The 24,529-nt window shown below is 39.9% G+C and overlaps 1 protein-coding gene across 2 annotated transcripts in view; it reads right to left on the reverse strand.

The window, feature by feature from the left end:
• FBXO11 (F-box protein 11) overlaps positions 1-24,529 on the reverse strand; it is an 85,782-nt gene that overhangs the window by 4,494 nt on the left and 56,759 nt on the right. For both annotated transcript variants that reach the window (XM_065058749.1, XM_065058750.1), the window contains exons 8-19: positions 23,241-23,347; positions 23,034-23,145; positions 17,857-17,963; positions 17,632-17,769; positions 3,715-3,932; positions 3,311-3,396; positions 3,135-3,229; positions 1,969-2,091; positions 1,793-1,878; positions 1,382-1,458; positions 1,124-1,267; positions 105-215 (exon numbers count right to left, since the gene is read on the reverse strand). In XM_065058749.1, the coding sequence (XP_064914821.1) occupies positions 105-215; positions 1,124-1,267; positions 1,382-1,458; positions 1,793-1,878; positions 1,969-2,091; positions 3,135-3,229; positions 3,311-3,396; positions 3,715-3,932; positions 17,632-17,769; positions 17,857-17,963; positions 23,034-23,145; positions 23,241-23,347 (1,404 nt within the window). The remainder of the gene's footprint in view (positions 1-104; positions 216-1,123; positions 1,268-1,381; positions 1,459-1,792; positions 1,879-1,968; positions 2,092-3,134; positions 3,230-3,310; positions 3,397-3,714; positions 3,933-17,631; positions 17,770-17,856; positions 17,964-23,033; positions 23,146-23,240; positions 23,348-24,529) is intronic.

The following is a 24,529-nucleotide window of genomic DNA, read 5'->3' on the forward strand; positions in this document are numbered from 1 at the left end:
TGAAGGATGTCTAAATACTGTGGGGTAAAGAAACTCAGAGTTAGCTTTGTGAAGAGCCTACTCTAAGCTCTAACACTTCAAAATTCGATTTAAGCAACACAAACCTGCAGCAAATCCATCAAATATTCGATTTTTCCTTAGCACAGGGTGGCTGTTGGTGCTGATAAGAACACCGGCTTGAGCATTCCTGAAGATATCATTCTCTTCCAGAAGACCTAAGACAGACCAAACACAACACGTCAGCTTGTTCACATTTCTTGCCTGTAACCATTCTGTTAAATATTTTCAAAAAATCTCATGTATCGTCATCCTTCTAACTCCCTTAATTCGGCAAACACCCACCCATATCACTGAAGTTTAAAGTCATTCTCAGTGCATAATCACGTAAGCGTATTTTTTCAGTATAGAAAACAGAATTTGGGATTGTAGGTACCATTACAGAAACCTCAAGTTTTATTTTTGAGGAAACACTAAGTCTTTCCATTTTCCAACCTTTTCCTCAATTTTTCTAACATCTTTCTGTTCTCACCTTCTAAAACAAGCAGCCTGCCAAAGAAAAGCTTAACTTGCATTTTTGTTACTGCTAGACAGGATTACTTTAAAATGCTTAACTTAAAGCTCATTTCCCGCAAGTGATTATCTACAAAATATCAGAAGCTGGTATCAGGACATGCGACAGTTGGGACTCCAGAGGAAGAATCCTTCTAAATTTACAAGTGCACAAGAGATTCCTTAAAGACCTGTCTTCTTTTCCCCTAAATCTGAGACACCAGCAGAACCTGAACTGTTGAGATGCACGATTTTGGCTATACGACTTGAATTCAATACTGTCTTTCAGTCCAAAGGCAAAGCTTACAAAAGCAGATGGGATAAATGGACTGTCCTAAGCAGCAATCTAACAGTCTTAGATGAGATTATAATTACCTCTCTGCCTCCCACGGAGTTCAGCATTACTGATCTAATTAAGGCTAAAAAGCATCGCTGTATGTTTGTTATAACTACTTTATTACTTCAAAAGACAAGATCTAGGTTTCTAAAGAGCACTTTGAAAAGGACACTGCTTAATCTGAAATTAAACCCTTATCCAGAGTATTCAGTATATGCCAGTAAGGGAAAAAACTACCTCTTCCCCCATTAAATATACAGATGCCTCCATCTCTTCCATCATGGATTTTATTTCTTCTTAGTGTAGGATTACTGTCTGTTTTAATCCATACACCAGCCATTGCATTATCAAAAATTTCATTGTCTTCTATAAATCCAAGCCCTAAAATTGAAGGAAGGGTGGAAAAAAATAAAATCAAAAAAGGATAATAAATGGGAAAAGATAATATAGCAGAACATAAACAATTCTGGATAAACGTGTAAAAACCAAACCTACCAGAATTATAAACAAGAATACCACCATTCTGACCACCCCAGATCTTGTTGCGTCTAATTTTGGGGTTGCTTCCAGTTCTAGAGAGAAACGCAAGCAAATAAGTAATTTAAAAGTTTACTATCTCCCAAGGCCAAACATTTAAAACACCTCTACCTCTTACTAAAATACAGTTATTTCCAAACAGGCAAACAGATTTTAGGTTTACAGACTCCAAGGACCACAGATTCCAGTCACTATCCAGGCTGCATTAGTAAAGCCTTCCTTGTAAGTTGAAGCAGGGGATATTCAGACATACTGGATTTCAAAAAAAAGGTATTTTTAGAAATAAAATGACAGGAACAGTTAAGAGAGACATAAAAGAGCACAAAAGCAGCTATGTCTGTTTTGACATAAAATCAGAATATGTTTTACCTTATCTGAACCCCCGAGTACATGTGATTATAGATGTCGTTGTCTTCCAACACACCATGTCCATTGTCGTAAAAATAAACTCCGACCTAACAAGTGAAGAATTAAATTATTAGTTCCAAAACCACAGAAGAACTTCCTTCTTTATGGCCCCCTTGTAACCACAGAGCAAAACTCACCTGTTTCCCACTGTGTATTCTGTTTCTCCTCAAGACTGGAGTGCTCCCTGTTGTCACCCAGACTCCAGCCAAAGTATTGCTGTAAACTTCATTTTCCTCGATCACACCTTGTCCTTTCTCATGCTAAATACAGACAATTTAAGAGTTGAGAAAACCTGCTACCTGTCAATACTGTACATCCAGCCCTCCCCAACACAGCTTCCTTACTGTGGCAAAGTAATTTTTTTCTATTTGAGTAAACACTTTCAGAGGTGTTGTTTGTCCGTTTTAATAACAACACATGGTGATTTTGAATGTTTGCCATGAAATGAAGGACCAGTCCGCATGTAAATCGCTGCATTGCAAGGCTCTGCAGCAGTATTTGCACATCTCTGCTGGCTGCTGGTGGCCGAGGCGCCTCCGCAGTGCCAGGCGAGCAGGTGAAAGCTGCGGCACCCAACCCTGCCCGCCAGACTGACAAAAACCCAGCACGCCTCTTCACTAACTCTCTTTACCATGTGTTTGTGCTTAAAGATAAAGCAACTGTGTTCTTGATCAGGGTAAGCTGTTCTGGTTAGATTTACAGAATGAACTGATGAAGCTGCACGCTCGCAGCATCAGCTGAACCTTAGGTGAATTTTGGCAGAAAGATATGCAAGTATTTCTCAAAATCTAATGCTGGTTAAGGGAACCTGACAGCTCTTTCAGTTCAATTAGCAGAGCCCTTGCGCATGCTGGAAACTGCGTTTTATTCCTCACTTTTACAATACACAACTGTACGGCAATTGTAAATCATCCTGAAAGCAAAGAACAAAAAATTTCTGAGGTAAGTGGTAAACACAGCACACTCCAAAAAAAGCTGAACAAATTACTAACTTTTAAACATAATGACAAACTACTACGAAACATAAACCTTTAAGAAGTTTTTCTCCAAGAAATGGTGAAATTCTATCTTCTATCCCATTTTACATTTTTTACTCTCTAACAGAAATAATTTAGCGACATTCCTAAGAGACTTAATATTTTAAATATCAGCACCAGCTTCAGTCTATAACAATTAACCTAGCTTATAACATAAGAAATGCAGTCATTGTAAGTACAATTAAATATTTTACATAGAGTGGCCTTTTCCAACGTTTATATGAAAAGAAAATAAGTTTGCGTGCCTGTTTGTGGGTAATACTCACCACATAAATTCCACCATGTTGGCCATCATGAATCTTGTTGTGTCTAACTATGGGACAGCTGTTTGTTCGAATCTGTATTCCTGCTAATGCATTACCTGTTAACAAAAATGTTATTTAATACAACTTAAATACACATTTTACTCTGAATTCAAGATGCAATAAGCAAATTAGCTTACCATAAATGTCATTTCCTTCAATAAGGCCTCTTCCATCGCCAAAGATATAAACACCACCTTGATTCCCATTAAAAATTGCATTGCCCCTAAGAAACAGAAGTATCCACATTACAAAATTATTATAATACACTGTGCAATCCTATATGTTTATGTAGTGTCTAGGACTGTACCATATTCAGATTTAAAAATAAAGAATTTATGTTCCGTCGCTCTGAGAAATACATACTTCCAAGTATACAGGCAAATTAAAAATACAGTTCAACGGAACACAGAGAGCAACTTCATTTTTACATAGACAGGAGCATTTACAGTTCATTATAAAAAAATGAAATAAAATTGCACTTCTCCCATCCCCATCAAATCTCTTCTTCTAAGTAATAAAATATCAATGAGGAAAATGATACCTTATTGTTGGGTCACTGTTTGAGGTAATCCAAACACCTGCAAAATTGTTTGCATAGATTTTGTTCTCTATGAATTGTCCTCTTCCTTTTTCATGAACGTAGATTCCTCCAGTCTGGCCGTGATGGATTTCACACCGAACTACTGTAGGATTGGCATATGCTTTCACTTCAAAACCTGCTATCCTGTTTCTGTGTATGTTGCAGCTTTCAAAATAACCCTTAAGACACAAAAACATTCAGTTTACTGTAAAAGTCCTTTTTAAAGTGAAAGTTATGCCCCTACCTTCCCTCCCCTCTCAACAGAAACCTCATTTAAAAGGAAACAGTACCAAAACTGGCAATATAGAACTTACATAGCTAATTAAAACAGCTACTGATGCTACGTGATTTTTTTTCCTCCTGGAGTTGTAGTGGCAGAGCGAACCCGCCCCGGGGGATGGGGCTGTCCAGCCTGGCTGAGACGTGAAGCCAGAGACAAAAGAAACTAAAGGAGCACCACTAGAAGGTAACAATGAGTGAGCAATCGCCGGACACACGCGTGCAGAGCGCGTGGACAGTACACGCAGCCCATCACGTTATTGTATAGCACGAGTTACAACCAATCACATTGTTGTAAGGCGCGTGGACAGGGCAGCTTTGCTATAAAGCTAGCCCGGTCCGACAATAAAGCGAACTCTGTGAACATCACATTGGTGTGTCAGGTTCCGTGTCTCGCATGGAAAAAGCAACATTTTGGTGACCCCGACGATATACTTCGTATCAAAGCAAGATCGTTCGGAGGTGAAGACGGGAAGAATGTCACCTGGTGGGCGACCCCAGCCCAGCGCTGGAAGAGAAGCAGAAAGTAGGCCTATGGAGAAGCAGGTGGCGTAGGAAACACGGCATCCGTGGAAGAACAAATAATAATGAGGAGTATTCTGCAGCTGGCTGCACGAACAGGAAGGTATTTTGAAAAAGACGCGCTAAAGCCTCTGCTCCGATTCGCCCAGAGGAAGGGGTGCGTCCGTTCGACGGACGAGTTTTTTTCTGCCGGTACACGGGAGGACATAGGGACCGAACTATAGGAAGCGGTCACAAGGGGGAGCCGCGGGGCTTGCGACCTCGCCGGACCCTGGCGGGAGGTCAGGCAGGTGATGCAGAAGTCTCAGAGGAGCCGGAGGTGTGTGCCGTCCCCCGGAGCCGCCCCCCCTCTGAGGGCTCTGAAAAATCGATACCGCTGGTATGTCCCGGATCAGATTTGGATTTCTGGGGCGGAGAGCAAATTATACCTTCTGCATCCTTTGAGCCATCGCCTGCCTCCGACGACGAACGGCAGCGACCAGCAAGTTTCAACAAGCCAGGACAAATTAATCCAGCTGAAGTGCCGCTGCCGGAGGACCAGGACTCTTCTCAGTGGCAAACAATGATAGGACAAGGGGTAATGGGATCAAGCTGGAACACAAGAGGTTCCGCTTAAATTTGAGAAGAAACTTCTTCTCAGTAAGGGTAACAGAGCACTGGAACAGGCTGCCCAGGGAGGTTGTGGAGTCTCCTTCTCTGGAGACATTCAAAACCCACCTGGACATGTTCCTGTGTGACCTCACCTAGGCGTTCCTGCTCCAGCAGGGGGATTGGACTAGATGACCTTTTGAGGTCCCTTCCAATCCCAAACATACTGTGATACTGTGACCCGATGGAGCACGAGAACACAGCACCGCAGAATCGCCCTGACTTCCAGGAGGAGACCCACGTGCAGACCCCGAAGGACTTACTGAGACGGCAGGAGAGCCAGATGCAAGAAGTTCTAAATGCTATGAAGCGACTAGGTGGTGGTAACAGTAAAAGTTCTCAGTTAATAGCATATAAAAAGGCATCAGATGCGATTAAGGACGGGCTGGAGGCAACTGGCACGGAATGTGAAAAACGGGGAAAACAGGAAAGGGAGGGGGCGGAATTAGACCTCACTCCTGAGGAGCTCCGTATTAAAAGGGAGCGAATACAAAAATGGGATAGACAATGTGTTGAAGATGGGACGTGGTCTGTAAGAGAGGCAGATGAATATTTTTGAGATCGCAATATGGAAAAGGGCTGGAGACTGGGTTAGCTCGGTTTGCAAACACGTGTCGACTTACTGATCCACAGGGAAACACAAGAGAATTGTATAGCAGTGATAGTAATGATAATTTGGGTGCTGCCCCTGTGCATCAGGGTAGAGATATTCCTCGAGATCATTCTTATAATGCAGGGCAACATTGGCAAGGGGTAATCAGAGATGCAACCATTGAAGGGATCATGTTACCTGGTAGTATTACAGCAATGCCAGTGCACATAGATAATAGAGGACAAAGGCAGTGGTCGCCCTTTGATTGGAAAACCGTTAAGCAATGGCAAAGTGCAGTTATGCAATATGGTATGGATAATAAGCACGTGATGCAGCTAATTAATTCATTTTTCAAGGGGCAAGTACTAACTCCAACAGATATTAAGGCACTGATGGAGTTATTGCTTCCTCCAACAGGATATTTGCTGTTCTTGGACAAGTGGCAGCGGAAGGTGGAATTGGCAGTGTTAGAAAATGTTCATTTACCAGCTGATGATCCATTGCGATTAGCCAGCATGGACCAATTACTGGGTCGTGGGCACTATGCGGATGGTGCCACTCAGGCAGCACTTCATCCAAGGATGTTGCAGCAAACACAAGGTCTTGCTCTGGCAGCAGTGAAAGAGTTGCCAAATATAGGTAACCCTGTGCCACCCTATTCTACAATAAAGCAGGATCCTGGGGAACCATATATGAAGTTTGTGGACTGTTTAAAAGAAGCTATAGATGCCTCTCCTAACCTGACTCCAGAGGCAAAAGCTGCTGTGGGAAAAGATCTGGGCATGATGAATGCAAACACCCAATGCCAACAGATTAGCCAGTTTGGGAAAAACTGTTTCTCTAGCAGAGATGGTGGAAGCTTGCACACGGGTACCAATTACGCAACAGGAGGGAGAAAAGGCAAAAATACATGCTCAAGCCCACGCTGCGGCCTCGGCTGCAGCAATTAAGCCTGCAATGAAAGGCCGAAGTCCTTCTTCTTGTGGCCTAGCATGTTTTACTTGCGGACAGACAGGACATCTTAAAAGAAACTGCCCTCAATATGCTTAGCAGCATTACAAAAATGGCATAACTGCCCAGTTAATCTGGTAGCAGATTCTCTTTATGTTGTGGGAGTTGTACAAAGAATACATAGAGCTCTTTTGCAGCAAGTTTCCAATTCCTTGTTGTTTGAAGCATTGTTAGATTTGTGGAACGTGTTAGATTATAGGACAGCGCCAATATTTATAATGCATATAAAAAGCCATACTAACATACCAGGTGGTCTGGTTGAGGGAAACAACATTATAGACAAACTTGTGGCAGTAACAGATATATCTCCTTTTTAACAAGCCAGACAAGCTCACAAATTCTTTCATCAATCCTCAGCATCACTGCGAAAACAGTTTGCACTTACCAAGGAACAAGCCCGAGCCATTAGTGCACCTTGTCCTGATTGTGCCCGCATAGTGCCTCTCCAACAAAAAGGAGTAAACCCTCGGGGCTTGCAGCCAGGTCAGTTATGGCAAACTGATATTACTGAATTTGCACCATTTGACCGACAAAAGTACATTAATGTGTCCACAGATACCTGTTCAGGACTGCTGTGGGCTACAGCTTTGACCTCAGCAAATGCAAAAGTGGTAAAACATCATTTATTACAAGCTTTTGCTGTCATGGGTGTCCCTACACAAATCAAAACAGATAATGGTCCTGCATACCGCTCTGACAGACTTGCAACCTTCCTCGTCCAGTGGAAGGTACAACACCTGTTTGGAGTCCCTTATAATTCTATCGGCCAGGCAATTATTGAGTGTGCACACCGCACACTGAAAAATCTTTTGTCTGTTTTGAAAAAACAAGGGAGAATTGGTGTGAGCCCAGAAGAGGTATTGATGAAGGCATTGTATCTGCTGAACTGGCTTAATCCTAAAAGTGAAACTTAAATGGAACCGGTTGTTATGCACCATATCAAAAATGACAAAGATTTTTCCGAAAACGTGCCTAAGGTTAGTGTGTTTAATCCGACAACACAACAATGGGAGGTCCTATGTCACTAATAACCTGGGGAAGGGGATATGCTTGTGTTTCTACAAGTAATCACAAAAATTTGTGGATCCCAGCAAAGTGGGTGAGACCTTGGCTAGCTAACAGAGAAGAAACCGACTGCAATGATGACAACCCTTAACCTCAGAGGTGTTATCACTTTTAACAATGGATGTAGCCAATGTTGAGAATACCACTCTGTAAAAGAGCAGCAATTTTTTGTTATTGGCCATGGTCACAATTATGAAGAGTTTGATTGTATGTGTTGTTTGAACTTAAAAGATAAAAAGATAAAAGATTTGCAGAACAAGAAAATAACAGAAGATGTTGGGTTGGGGGGATGGGGTTGTCGCCAGCCTGGCTGAGAGGTGAAGCCAGAGACAAAAGAAACTAACGGAGCACCACTAGAAGGTAACAATGAGTGAGCAATCGCCGGACACACGCGTGCAGAGCGCGTGGACAGTACACGCAGCCCATCACGTTATTGTATAGCACAAGTTACAACCAATCACGTTGTTGTAAGGCGCGTGGACAGAGCAGCTTTGCTATAAAGCTAGCCCGGTCCGACAATAAAGCGAACTCTGTGAACATCACATTGGTGTGTCAGGTTCCGTGTCTCGCATGGAAAAAGCAACATCAAGTAAAATATTTTCAAAGACACTGTTTGCATCACTATTCATCACTACCCATGGAATTAAAAACAAAAAAAGGTAACTCTGGATACAGCACCTCAAAGAGGACTGAATATCAGGTTTCCTCAGCAGCTCCTAAGGATCAGCCCACAGGTCCAACAGAAAAAGGACAGTGCTACGGAGAAGACTAGCTACTTTCAGATACAGAATCACATATATTTGGTAAGAATATGATTTATTTAGGAAGAAGTGTCCTAAATTTCTTGGGAATAACTAGTCAAAATAAATACATATTGACATAAAGATGTGGGAGACAAGTAACTTTTCCAGGGCAGGACTGGTCTGAGCAGCGAAGTGGCAAACTTTTTTCCCCCTCCCCTTTTTTTAAAATGAGGTACACTTCCATTTAGGCACTGCAATAGTAATAGCAGGCCTACAATAAAACAGTATTTAAACGAATGCTTTATAAATAGCATAGCTATGGAGGAAAACAAACAAACCAACCAGCAAACCCATCCCAGGCAACCTCCTTCTGTTACGCCAACAAGCACTTGGGTAGCAGCACGAAGAACTGATCCACCTGAAAATTCATCTGGCAAAGGGGTTGTTTTCTGCCCAATGATTTATCTGATCCAGTTCATTCAAGAGCCATGCAAAGAAATTGCATCAGTTCTTGCAGAGCATTTTTCTGACAGAGTTTTAGAATGTTTTGATACTAAAATTCAACCTAATGCTTTGAGGTGAACTTTAATGGCATTACATGCCCATTTTGTCAAACTAGAAGAACAGAAACCAGACTGAGAGGATGCATCTCTTACTGGAGATGGAAGACAATCACCAAGTGATGTTTGTTACTTTGTAGAAAGCTTGAATGCAAGGCTCTGGAAAGCTCTAACCCAGCCTGTCCCAGCTGCAGAAGGGAAAACTGAAAACAGAGCACAGGACGCTGAGAGCAGGACTCTGCTGCTGACAAGCCACCAAAATTGCGCTGTCCCTTATGTCCACGAACGCACCGTTGAAAGATAACGTGAACCAATCTTGGTTCTTCCTTTTCACTTGGATCTCTCTCTGCACTCTGCAAAGCCATCTATAGCGTGAACAATCTATATGATTGCAGCTATAGTTTTAGCAGCATCAGTGCTTGTCATGCGTAAGATTGTTTAATGACCTGATACATTTATACAGCTAAAACATTCGGCGCAAAAGGAAAGGGCCTAAACTTTCACTCATCTTTGTCACCCTCAAAGGCATCTCCTCCAAACGCTGTTTTTTCTGCAGCCACCTAAGGTAGTTACTTAGTCTTGCTAATCATGAGACTTGTTTTACTTGCAGAAAGCACAATTCCTCCTACTGCTCAGTGTAACACAAGACCTACTACCAAGAATACTTCAGTCCTGGAGTTTCTACTACCTACTGCATGGAAATTACTCAAGCTATTGCCAAGCTAGGTAGAAAGCACGCTGTTTCACTGTTGTGTTACTTACGTGCTGTGAATTGCTAAAGGACTTAAAACACTTTGATTACAAAAATGCAAAAAATATCTACAGTTCAATAAGGAAATCAAGACAGCACACACTTCTCCCTACTTGGAGGATCGCAGCCAGGAAAAGCACTGCGTTGGTTAAACATTCTCCAAAAAAGTGATCAGTGCACACAGCCTGGCTCCCCAGGCCCTTTTGGGTGAAAAACAGAAGAGTCAAATGGAAAAAGACTACTTTTGTAAATACTCAGAATATATTTCAAGGATTTTGGATTAGCCTTCTTCAGAGTAAGCTAAGATGTCTTCAGAGATCTCAAGGAAGCTACACACCAACAAACAGGGGAATGTAAAGGAGATCTCCTCAGAAATACACCTTCATGCCAACAGGCAGTCTTCAGGACTTCTTATCCTAAAAGGAAACACTTTTTTCCTCATCTTCACTTAAAATGAAGCCATAAGAGAAACTTATGTAAGATGACAATTTGGCACAAAGTAAAGCTTAATCCTCTTCAAGGAATACATAATTTAAATTAAAATACTATTATACATGGCCTGGTATCTTCACACATTACAACTACAGAAACATGGCAAAGGAAAAGAAGTATTTCAGATGCACTTCATCACAGCCCTTTCAGATGCCATGTAGAAGCTGCAAACCAGCAGAGCCTTTATCATGTGGTCAGCAGCATCTTTGTGAGCTTCAGCAAGCACCGTTATTCAGTAGTAAGGAAATTTTGGCACAAATACTTTTAATTCTTGAAAACAATACTATATACTGTCCAACTTTAAAACTTGCTTGGAAATGAAGTGAAAGAGAAGTGTCCTTCACTTCTGCTTGCTGTTCCAGTGTATATACACAATATGCAACTTCAGAGAGGAACAGAAGAGGTACCTGCAGATGAACTGTACTTTGCCCACTATGTCCTAGAATCCCATAACATCACTTGATGGCAGGGTACAAGTGTCATTTCTTCAAATGCCGAAAATGAAGCCTTCAAAATGATTGCTCTTCTACCTTCTTGAAAAAAGTAGGCCCACTGATTCAGAAGAAACTGAGAATTTGTTGTAAGCTTCTGTGAAGAAAGTGCTCCCCAAAAGGAGGAGAAGAAAAACAAATACTCTGCATCTTGGATTCCTTTATAAGGCTGACTGCTGGGTCAGAAAGTCAAGGCCATCTGCTAGGTAAGATCCTATAATATTCAATATTCATAAAGAGAAACTGCATTAAAAAGTCCAGTCCACCTCAAGCAGAGAAAGCTTAAGCTGAACTGCTGACTTTGAGCTGATGCAGTTAAACCCAGCCTATTTCTGCACTTGGTTGAGATGCTGTAATTATTAAACTGAATTCAGTTAAACCAAGAGAACTGCTGTTTGTCAGAAAGACGTGCTCTTCCACAGTCCTGAGCATTTCCCAGACTGCCTATTTCCTACACCATTCTCTGTCGAAACCAACAACTTCTTCGGCCTAAATTCACCCCCAAAGGGAGAAGGGCTGAATTTATCTGTCTCCCAGACAATCCTTGGTATCTTCTCCAGTCACCACAGCTGCTCCCCTTCAAAAGGCATGGTTGTTCCTTTCAACTATGTGATTTTTTTTTTAGTGATGAACTTATGGATCCAGCAAATCACATATGGGCTCAGACAACATTTTCTTCTTGTAAAGTTAACAAATATTTCGTTAACAAGGAAATAACAATGAAACTGTGTTTCTAAGAATAGATTTAAATCATCTATTATCCATCAGGCCCAGTAATAGTGTTTGTAAAGCCAAAGGCTACTGCCTCCTCCAGGTATAACCAGTAACACAATCAGAAACAGCCTGTTCCTAACACTTGTGTCTAACAGCACAGACAACCTGCAACTCTCAAGCTCTGTACATCTGTCAGGCAGCTCAAGACCAGATCCTTCATGAAGACTCTGTCAGGCAACTATTAAGGTCAGGAAGTTTCAAATATTCCACCTCTGCACAGAGGGATTGTGTTATATCGCCTCCACCTCCTTCTAAGAAGGATTTTCAAGTGTGCTGGGTATTTTACTTGTGGTTTTTGATGGTTTCTGGCTGTAATTCATCAACTAGAAGAAGAACCTGGAAGATGCAGCATCTAGGAGTGCCAGGACTACCTTGTAAGAAAAAGAGGTCACTGTGAGTAAGAAAGGAAGTAGGAATAAGGGATGTGCATGGAAAAAAATACTACAATCTTACACAAAAATACTAAGGAGATTCTAAATATCCTAGCAGTAGCCTTCTGCTTGAAAAATCCTAAATCACAGAATCACAGAATATCAGGGACTAGAAGTGACCTCAAAAGATCATCCAGTCCAATCCCCCACTGGAGCAGGAACACCCAGATGAGGTTACACAGGAAGGTGTCCAGGTGGGTTTTGAATGTCTCCAGAGAAAGAGACTCCACAACCCCCCTGGGCAGCCTGTTCCAGTGCTCTGTTACCCTCACTGAGAAGAAGTTTCTTCTCAAATTTAAATGGAACCTCTTGTGTTTCAGTTTGTACCCATTGCCCCTTGTCCTATCATTGGTTGTCACAGAGAAGAGCCTGGCTCCCTCCTCGTGACACTCACCCTTAACATATTTATAAACATTAATGAGGTCACCCCTCAGTCTCCTCTTCTCCAAGCTAAAGAGCCCCAGCTCCCTCAGCCTTTCCTCATAAGGGAGATGCTCCACTCCCTTCATCATCTTTGTTGCCCTGCGCTGGACTCTCTCCAGCAGTTCCCTGTGCTGCTTGAACTGAGGGGCCCAGAACTGGACACAAATACTAAGAAGCAGCTCTATACACCAAAAGTATCTGAACTACCAGGCAAAACATTAGCTGTGGGCACAAGGTGACAGTTACAGTAAGTGTGGGCAAGAACACACGCTACAGCCTGTTGAGATCTGAACAGAGACAGTAAACGTGAACAAACACCACAGCAATGGTAGTGTTGGTGTTTCCACACGCTACTTTGTGTACAGAAAAAACTAATGCCACGACAAAGAAGGGTTCCTGCACAGCTGGACAAGCTCAGAGGACTTCTTAACACATCAAGACTAATTCAGGGTTCTTTCTTCATTTTATCTAGTTATCTAATCTAACAAATACTGCTTAGAAACAGATTAGGGTTAAAATTTGTAACTGATGGGATCTTGTTCACTGCTTCTCTTCTCAGAGGAATTTTTCTTCCACGTATTTCTAAAAGGGCTTCTTTCCCTTCTCGGTCTCAAAGATCACACCATTACAGAAACACAGAGGTATTTCACGTATTTCTTGAACAATACACGTATTTAAAAAAACCCCACGTATATATAGATATATATACAGAGAGAGAGCGAGAGCGAGCAAGAATTGTGCAACCTTTAAAAATTCCTAAATATTGATATTTGTATTCCCAGCAAGGCAAGAGGAGACTAAGATATAAAGAAATGAACTGCTAAAGAGTTTCTTTCTCTGTACCGACTTAAATAATAAGTGTGCCTGACAGCATCAAAAAAATTATGTGTATAAAAATTTGCCTACCAAAGCCTGGAATGGTCTTTATTTGAGAATTCTTGGATTTTATAAGAATCAAAATGCAACATAAAGAAAACCACACTCAAGATGCAGAATACTTTTTAGCGCAAAGGAAAAAATTGCTATTGCAGCAGAAGGCCAACTGAGGTTTTTACGTTGTCTGTATAAAACCTGGAATAAGCTTCATTTCTATTTTTTGGACTGTATATACACACTTCTTGAAAATTATCTGATTTGTAGTATTCAAAAGACTGAGCTGCCAACCAGCCACCATCATCCAACTGAGACACATGCTACTATAATCTTCTTTCATCAAAAAGAAAAAATAAGCAATTGTGCTACATTTCTTATTTGGGAGCAAGGAAAATGAAGACTTATCGCTAGATCTCAGCTTTAAACTGTAAAATTATGTTTATTCTGACAGTAAATCAGAACTGTGGTTTGCATACAGCTACTAAATAAAATTTATGACAAATGTCTGGTAACTCATCTCAGGCAAGTGACGAGAGCGGTCAGCATAAGGCACGAGGGCTGCCAATGCCACGCTGCATTTTTAATGCCTGCTTGTCAAACATTTGGCACAAACACTATGGTAAATGTCAGAATATCGCCAGTTCAGAAGTAAGAGGTTAAGTTTCTACAAGTATCAAAACACAAAGAACATTCTGAGAGCATGAAACTGAAAAACAAAGTACTCTTGAACCTTTCAGAGCCAGCACAGAAGCCCACGGGAAAAGAACGTGTAGGGTTGGAATTCAGCACTGGAATGTACTTATCCCACTTCACAGTCATAAGCAATGGAAAAAAAAAAAACCCAACCAACCAGACAACACACCCCCAAAAACAACAGAAGGGAAATGAGAGAAGTGAACAAAGAAAATACATTGATTTGTTTAGGTATTTATGATTTGTGTCACTGGAAGAGTATGTGAATATTGCCAATGTGGTCATTTCATCAACTCTATTACTGGCATGATACACAACAGAGGATGCTGCCAAAAGCAGACTTAGAGATGGAAGGGGAAAAGTCTTTCAAAGGAGTTTATGACTAAGAAACATCTTAATAATATTTGCAGCTGAAATAAATATTATTCACATGTTCTCTTTAATGTGCTAGAGTTTCCTTTAAAGAGAAAATAAAAAATTGTTTCTCTTTCATTTTGCTTGTAATATCACACTGGTCAGAGCATTGGAACAGGCATTCCACCAGTAAGAAAACAGATCAAATTCATTTGAAATATATCAAGTATATAAAGAATTCAGAGTCTTTTTTTTTTTGCTAGTATTTCAATACTCATATTTAATATTTTTACTCCAGTACTTAAACAAGAAGCAGCTCTTAGCCATGATTTCCAACTAACCCTCAAGCCCACAAACAGACATCTCTCCTCCAGGAGTTATTAAAGCACTTCTCCTTTACCAGCTTTTCTCCAGCTGAAATCACTTCATTACATGTTTCTGAGCCTGTTTAAGTCTTGGAGGGATGCATGGATATACACACCCACTGAAGATTAGGAGTGTTTATACAATATGTTAATACAGCTTAACTGAGGCAGTGGCAGTGTCTAAACAGATAATACAAAACAAAGACATAACATTTTAAAGTTTGTCACCATTCTTTGCAAAATGGACAAACAACTACATGTCTAGAGAATAAAAAAATGACATAAGAAAATTTGTCAGAAAAATGCTGGAAGGGCTGGTATAATCTTGGCCAACACAGAACCAATATGCTCCTCAGGATGTAACTAAGAGCAGAGAAGAGGCACCAAAGAGATCAGAAGGCCACCACGTTTGACTTCCCAGTGGCAAGAAGATTTTGTGCCAGCAGCAAAAAATCACAGCACTCCACGACCTGTTTAGCACCCACTGAGACCAACTGCACATGCAACAGCTGCAACCAGCACTGCGCTGCTGTCTGACCCCACAGCTCCCCGCACCCGGGCTGGGAAGGAGAAAGGCCTCACTTGTTTCTGTCCACAGTGGATGTTCTGGTAACGCTGGTTCCAGGCTACCAACACCATTCAGTTTAGAACTAAAGCATCAGAACAAGAACTAGAAAGGGAAAGAAGGCACCTAAGCAAAACGGAAACAAGATCCAGAATTCGGTGAGCCTAAAAACACCCAGTCAGGGATCAAAATACAGATCTTCAAAACTACCTGCTTCTCTTCTTCCTCTTGCCCATGACAAATCATGGATTTCTTTTTTCCTGAGAGCTTGCTACATTATACATTAGCTATAATTGCATCAATCATTCATCAAAATTATGGAAATTTATTTCCCCAAGGAAATGTCTTCTTATGAGACATTATTATTTTATTCAGGCATCTGAGACCCAGCCAACAGTACCCCAACACATCACACACAGTGTAGAAAATCCTCATGTAGAACTTCAGTAGGATAGATAAAGCAATTTAGTGTCTGAATTAATAAACATTTTATTTAGGAATAAGACTCCTTTAAAATGTTGGACTATAGGTTCCTTGTAGCAAGCACTAAATGAGTAACTTAAATTGATTTCTATTGTAGCCAGATCTCTGAACATTCTGAATCTGGGATGGTGGCGGTGACAGCAAGACAAAATACATGAGGGATATGGGAAGAAACAGTGGATCCGAAGGTCAGAAGATAACGTGAGACAAATAAAATGAGAAAACAGAGGTCCAGTCTACACCCAAGCTATGTCTGCAAAAGCGGGACTTGGGACTTATTTATCTGTCTCAGCTAGTCAAAGCCCTTAGTGTTTAACGTCTGCCTTTTAAAAATTATTTTTGCAAGCATTATTTATCTTTCTCAAAGACTAAATAAGATCTACCAGCAAAACTGCTACTTAGGTGATAAAAGACATCTACTTACAAAAAGCATGTGTGGATAAAACACACCGGGTCTAATTCTGGTCTTCTTGCCAAATAACAGCCCTAGCACATCTTTAGCCATAGCCAGGCCAGAGGTGTGTCAGGCAGTAAGGTTAGAACAAAAATGTATGGAGGGGAATATGCACTGGTATCCACAGTACATGACGTGTGCACCAGGCTGGCTGACCTCATTCCTCAGCAGCCTTCTGAAATCAATCCCATCCCAGCCAGGTTTGCATTACAGCAGCAGCACAGCACCAGAGAAGAGGCTCCTGTTATCTACAGAACCTTTAAAAATGCAACCCCCAAAGCAACTGACTATATAGTTTGTTATTCCATGTCACCAAAGTTATAGGCAATGCATGCCCTGCAGTATCCAACACCTATGGCAAGATGATCAAGTTCTGTGATACCCTGTGAAGGCAAGAAGGAATGGGAAATCACTTTGATTTTGAACATCACACTTGATCTGACAGTAAGCAGCATTAACTTCAGCACCCCTTCGTTTGACATTTAGGTAACCATACTCAGATCACATTTTGTACTTTTTTGGTGTGTATAATTTTAAGATTGACTAGAAGAAGACTCTTCATTTTGCCAGCTGGGTGAGGGGAATTGGGACTTTGCCACTCAAGCAGGAAAAACAGTGATGCGGCACTTCTTGGAAGACATGCAGAATATTTTGTTAAAATAAATAACCAAATAATATTTTTTTATTTCAGTGGCAAAAATCCACCCTGTTTACTTCAAGGACTACGCATGCTTATTACTCACTACTTCACATGAAGTTATCACCTTCATGCCACAGAAGCAAACAGTTTTGTGAAAGAAGGCCTAAATTCTACAATGAAATTCTGTGTTAAAATTACACAACTGCAGGCTAGGAAAGTCCTCTTCCCAGAGAAGATGGACATACCCTGTTTCAGATATTTAACATTAAAATAAGACTGATTAAATCTGCACAGAGCATTTTATTTAATTCTTAAATCTTCTAGCATCTTGTTTTATGTTCTGTTTCAAATGAATAAGAATGAGGTGACAGTGTAAATGTAAGCCTACCATTTAGATCCTATTTCAAGATGTATTTTGTCACTGCAACATAATTCAATGTAACAGGCTGCCAATCAACTGCAAAAAGCTTGCTTAAACCCCTTTTAGCTAAAATTGTCTTTAAAGTGAAGTTGCCCACTGAGGGGCAAGAGAAGAATAGTAGGCATACTTTTAAAATATCTGTTCACGTGTAAAAACATGTATTTTTTTTAACATTTCTTCAATGATGGGCAAAACTTTAACTATGCAACACCTGTATTTCTTTCTTCAGAAGAAAACATATACATTACCATGCCATGGTCAAAAGTGAAAACACCAACATCACGTCCATGGTGAATGTGATTCCGTCTGATAATGGGATTTCCATGGTTTTTAACCCAAATCCCTGCTAATGCATTATTGGAGATCTCGTTGTCCTCATATATTCCCTGGGAAATAAAAATGTAAATTAAGATGGGAATCAAGAACAGTAAACATTTTTATTAAAGGAAAGAAATTGATATTAAAAAAAATACCTGTGCATGGTCTGTAATATAAAGTCCAACGTTTTCACAGTCGCTGATGTTACAGTGTTTAATAGTAGGACAAGCTCCCTGGCCACTAACACATACTGCAGAGCCAACTGGAAGAAAACAGTACAGTTACCATAGCTTCAAAGCATCGCGTATTTATAAATAGTCTGGCAGTGCTCTTGCAGGAAAAGTTACCGTGAACTGATATTTAAAAAAGATTCAGAGCTCACAGTGCCAACCCATTGCAAGCCACAGGCAGAAAAAGACTAATGCCATCATTTTGCAGATTTAAAAATAAATAAATAAAGAATGAATCTCTCTGCCAAGGTTATGCAGCTGCATGTGATTGCCAGAATAGACAATAGTTTATATAATAATTCATGCTTATGAAAGTTTTCACTCATTTACTTTCCTATGTTAGGTCCACTGCATGCTGACTGTCCACAACAGACAAAAAACAACGGAAATATTAAAAAATTCTATGCTAATTATTGCCGTATTTTACTTCCCTTTAAACTTTCATAACCCAGTACTTTGAAGAGTCCAAACAAATCGTAACTTCACGGCAGACAAAGACACACTAACTAAAGATGAGCAGGAGACCGGCAGCACAATCTCGAGTACAGAATTCCACATCAGAAACGAACAGGTCTGTTCCCAACTGCATTACAAAGCTCCGTGCTCTGGCTCCTTGGATGATTTCAGCTCCCACACCATTGCCCCAAAACACAAACACTATTCAGGCAGCTGGGACTCAAACTGCTCAGGACCCCAACAGGCCAGCTCCATTCCCTGAACTCCACGAAAAACAAAAATGTGAGATTCTGAGGTCACCACAAACCAATGACAGATCCACAGTGATTTCAGAGGGTGAGACCTCACCTCAGGTTATCTGCCCTTTGTAACGCACACCCTCCCCGCAATCAAACATCACTACACGAGCAAGCCAGCACACGCTCTGTCAGTAAGCTTTCATATTACCTTCTAGCGTAATACCACAAAGACTATACTTCAATAATTCATAGACTCATTTACAGAGCTTTTATTTTTTTAATCCTAAAGAAATTATTTTAATTGTCTAGTCTGACCTTATGAATAATACAGGCTATAATAATTCCCTGAATTAATTCTTGCTTCAATTCTAGTAGCAGGAACTTCAGCACCTATCTTTTAGAAACACATTTAATTTTAATTTGAATATTTCCAACAAGTGAGAAACCACCATACAGCTTGTTAGCTGGTTACAGAGTTGTCACCCTGTTAATTTACACTTTAATTTCTCATCTGAATGTCTCCAGCTTTAGCACCCAGCTACTGGTTCTCTTTATACCAGCGTATGCCATACCCAACGCATGCACGCATTCAGTACAAGCAATTTACTCCTTCAGTCTCCTTTTGATAAAGTAACAAGTTGCAGCCAGTATGTTTTTCCATTACAACTGAATTTTTCTGCTTTATCTTCTATGACTTCTAATTGAACTGTTTCTATATTTTCAACATGTTGCTATGGACACGAGGAAAAAGTACTTTATTCTGGAGCAGGAGGAAGCAGAGGTGTAACACAGCCTCTCTACTTCTGCTCAATATTCCCACAAGTATAACTAAGGATCGCATTAGTTCTTTTGGCCACTCGACTACACAAGGCCTCATGTTTAGATGTTTACCCATAGTGACTAAGCCTTTCCTAGAAATCCAGCCTCCCAGGAGATAGGTTTATCACGTAAACTAGGAACCAAAGTGAGTTGTGTGTATAACTTCATACCTGTTCACACTACTGTGAATATTATTTGAGAGCCCATCTTCCAAAAAGGGCAGAGCAACCCATCCTCCTGGTTGCTGATAATATCCTCACATCTACAAGTTTCATTAATATGCATATTGCTTTTTTTCTGCAAATCATTGATAAAGTGGCTTAAAGTCAAAAAGCCATCTTTGAAATAGCCACAAAAAAGCTGTTTATAATTAGCTTGCAGGTTATTTTTCATCTGTGTGTGCTCTGGTAATTCTGTAAGATTCTAATGTTTTAAGGCACTGTAGGCTGAAGTCAAATATTTTTTCAAGAGTCTGTGATTTATATTAGGACTGCTACCTTCTTTTAGTCAAAGGAAGTAATAAAAAATGCTAACAGTGTGATGCAACCATTTTAGCTCTCTGTAAATACACACTAATTTGCTTCAATCATAAATTTTAAATTCCTGATTGACCAAACCCCCACATTTACCACCTCATTGATCTACCCAGGATCAATAGCCAGTACTGCTTGCCATACTTCATCCTGTTTACTCTGTTGCCCCCCTCCCCAGGGCCATACACCATCTCAAACAGGTTTCAAGTTACTGTTGATACACAATAGGAGCCCAAAAGATTTCTTGGCCAGTTCTTTTTAAACTCCTGCATGATTTTAGAATGTCTATTTTTACAGCTGTTTAACCTCATCCATGGTTACTGTCAGGAGTGGAACGTATTTCATTTTCCCTCTAGGGTATGAGCACATTTATCATTCCTGCCTATTCTCATTAAATATGGAACAAAAATTACACAACACTTTGCCATTCAAATTCTTCCATATCTATGATGGATCAGCATCACTGCTGAAACTCCTTTTGTTCCCCAAGTTAAGACACAATCACTGTCTTTTCTAGACAGATGTTATATCTTGTCTTGTTTTTCAAGTTCTCTTGCAGGGTGGTGCTGGCACTTATTGGGGTGCTTGTATTTTTGTGGGGGGAGGGGGAGAGTTTCCCACAGTTTCCTATGATTCCTAGTTTTCTATTTATATTAACTGTTAATAGCTTCTCATTTCTTATATTTCATAGCTGCCTTCACTCCCCTTTCCTCTACCTCTTCTGGTAACACTAAGGATTTTTGGGATCCCAGTGTGATGTTCTAAAAGCATAACTATCACATTTTGCATATTTAAATGAAAGTAATTTTATTCTGATTCACTTCACTGGCCTTCATTATCGATTGTGTGAAATTGGTCATTTTTGAGCACCAAGCATGTGTATTACTGGTTAAGGCTTTATTTGTTTACTCAGAATATAATGATTGCACACACTTATGCAATACTTTAAAAAGGCACATTTCCAATGCACTTACTGTTTCATCTATCAAGGTGCAGACTAATACAGATTTCCTCTACAATGTATGCAATAGAAGCTCCAGACTCAGGATCTTGCCATTTAAACTTTATTTTAAAATATTTCAAAGATGCTTTGGATTGGCAGCAGGAGACTTCCAGCTTAAATCACTAGCACTTACATAGCTCCCACCTTTACATATTATATACATTAAGAACTTTACATATGACATAATGTAGAAATATGCTTTAATGCAATTAGGAGTTCTAAAGAAAGGGTATCAAGCATGTTCTAGGAGAGAGATTTTGAATGCTTTATGGAACAATATTTCAGAGATGTCATTGACTTGGAAACACTAAATGCCTTTTCTGGCAGACTGCCACTCTTCTTCCCTTTTTACACACACTCAGGATTTCCTGAGGTTACAGCAAGGCTTGGTAGGATTTAAAAAGTCAATAAAAATTAATAATCAATAAGTGATGATAGTACAGCCTACATACAGCCTCCAAAATCAACCAGAAATTTTAACTTTGGAGAAAGAGAAGCAACAATACAATGCAGCAAAACCACAGAAATCCAGAGTATTTAAAGGAAAAAGTACCAAATCCTCAGAAACAGTCTTTCATAATTAAAAGTAGTAATGAAAAAAGTTTAAGCTTAATTTTAATAAACAACTTTCACTCACCAAAACATCAAGACCTTACTAGCTTATCTACAAGCACCTTTCAATATGAAGCCATGAAGCACTTCAAACTGCTTTTACAACCAAGCTGAACGTGGTCCAAGAAATTAATCTAACTCCTCTCAGTTGTTACCACAGTCCCCAATATTGGTAATATGTTGGTATATAGAAACTTCAAGAACAAATTTTCTTCATTTATTTCAGTGTCTCAGTATTTAGCATTAAACAAAGAAGCCTAGATACTGAGAGCAGTTACCTGTCCCTTTGTTCCTCTTTTTTTCATTTTTAACACTTCCACACATTAGCTGATATGTCTCCAATAAAACAGATGGTGATGTGAAGCATAGAGCTGCCTTGACCAAAAGTGAAGTTGTGTTTTATAGTCTGACACCTCTGAGAAGGAGCAGATCTTCCTCTACAAGGCACAGACAAGGAATCCTTCCACTGTTCTTATTACATTTCCCTGCAGAATTCCCTCCTCCATAGTTAATACCTGAAAAGTGTAGTTTGTCTAGCTGAAGATCTTGTTTCCTCACCTTAATACTGAGCTGAGCAACCTTTACACGCAGCCTGCTGTAAAGATCCATTCTGTTTCACTAGCTGAACTTAGGTACATGAAGTTCATACTGCCATTTCCACGCTAAGGCTCAATACCTTAATTCTCCAGCACCTCTCTTCTGACACGCCAACTCCATTTCATCTGCTTGTGTTCAAACACATTAAACTCGCCATGTTTTGTGCCGGTGAGCTGTCACGTCTTCCTGCCAACAACTGAATTACCATTCATGTTCTCACTTTCACTGCCTCTGACCCTTTCCTTCCAGAATCCAGATTACCAGTGTTTCCCAAATCAGGCAGTATAATTTGCTCCTTATTTCTGACGGTGAAATGAGACTAACTTTCCACACTATGCATTTCTTCTGACTGTATAGCTAAGAATTCATACTTTGAGTATGTCAAATCACTCCACTCTTGACAGGAAAGTGAACTTAGCTTAGCAGTTACAGCTCATGACTGTTTTAATGCCATCAATCCCAACACTGCATCTTGTAATGAACCTAATGTAGAAGTCCCATGTGTGCCCCCTTCAAATACATTCTCCCGCAACTACAACTATATAGATGAAAACCAGGTAAGTTTATATAAACTTTCACTTTTCAGGTTTTAAACTAACTGCCCGGAAAGTCCAAACTGATTCAACCAAGAGACCCTTGGTTATCACAAGGGCCTTGTACACAAAGATATCATTGTAATAATGCCATTTCAAAGCACTAAGGCTTGCAGACCTGTATTATACACCTGCATCAAATATGAAATATGGCAATATTGATAATAAATTTGTGTGCTGCCTCCATGTATCCTGGTTAGTTTAGTAACTTTAAACAGTGTTAATTTCAAACAATAAAAAGCCCACTAACCCGTACAAGTACTTCGAATAATACAGTGATCTATAATTGGACTGCAGTTCACGGTAATCTCTAAGCAGTGATGTGCATTGTGGTGCTGAGCAGATTTGTCATCAGGGTTGAACTGAAAAAGGAAGACAACACAGAAATGCAGTATTTATATAATTGCTTAGGCATTAACATGAGATTAAAAGCTCTGCTCAAGTTTGAGTTTCTTACCCTGATTGTCATATATCCAACATAGGCATCTTCAGAACCCTCCATAAAAACGAAGGTGGAATCTCTAGTGTTTTCTATTATAACTTTATCTGCTACTTTTCCAGGTGCTGTAAAGAAGACATTTAATAAGTCTTAGTTTATGCAGCTGAAAAAAAACTTACAGAATTATCTTCACAGTAACAAAGGAAAATGAACACACTTCTTTACACATAGTCTTTATGTCAAGAATCTTAAAACAGACAAAGAAACTAGTCTTTAACTAAGCCAATCTTGCACCAATTGAATATCTAGCACCAATGAGAAAAATCTTGACTTGTACAGAGCTAGTTTTTGACTAATACTTATTACAAACTGAATGAACAGTTTAAATACAGATTCCAGTCGAGACACTGAAATTCTGTTACTCAGTACAATTTATTTTGGTGTTCTAAACCCTTTTATTAAAGGTAAATACATAAATTCCATCCCTAATTCAAACCAATTTAAACACTTTCTTAGTAATGTGCTCGTGACCTACAAGTAACCTCCCCACACTTCTCAAATGTAAGATTCATAGTTTTGAACTGATGTCTTCATTAATCTTTAGAAGAAAATGCTTTAAGATTGGATTGAACTATCCTTCTTAAAGTATGTACAGAAGGTTTCAAAATGGTTCATCTGCAAGTTGTCATAACCTGCAGTTTGATTTCCCGTGTTACAAGCAAGGCTCTGCTCTATCCTTCATCCTTAGTCGGAGGGAAGGAGATGTCTACATTGGCCTGGCAACAGCCAGCAGAGGGAGCACAAGTTAGCAACAGGTTTACATGGGTATAAATTCAACAATACTCATTCGCAAGCCAGATAGTTTGATTCAAAACTGCATTTAAAATACGCAAGCCAGAAGAGGCCTTCCTCAATTTGTGAAATATAGATACGGAAGTTTCATGTACTATAGCAGATAGCTTAGCTTACCTGACAGCAATTTCAAACCATTCCCAACTCCAGACACACAAATGTGACCAGGTATTTGCCCTAAATTCTGTATTTTATTGAAGAGCCTACACACAGGATTTCTCAGGAGCAGATCTTTTTCTGTTGTCTTTTGACACCAGTACAGACAAGCGGTATCTCCTGTTCTTTATCACTCAGGTAGAAAGGTGCCAGGCAGAACGAAGCAAGATTTACATCATTATCCAGCTTGTTCTGACTATCTAAAAGCCAGATCTCTGCTCTCATTACTGCAGAGCTGCATATATTTTAAGGTAGTCTAGCTTTTCTTCATACCCCTATCAACTCAATACTAGATAATA

The sequence above is a fragment of the Columba livia genome, chromosome 3 (genome assembly GCF_036013475.1).
Source record: "Columba livia isolate bColLiv1 breed racing homer chromosome 3, bColLiv1.pat.W.v2, whole genome shotgun sequence".
Taxonomy (NCBI): Eukaryota; Metazoa; Chordata; class Aves; order Columbiformes; family Columbidae; genus Columba; species Columba livia.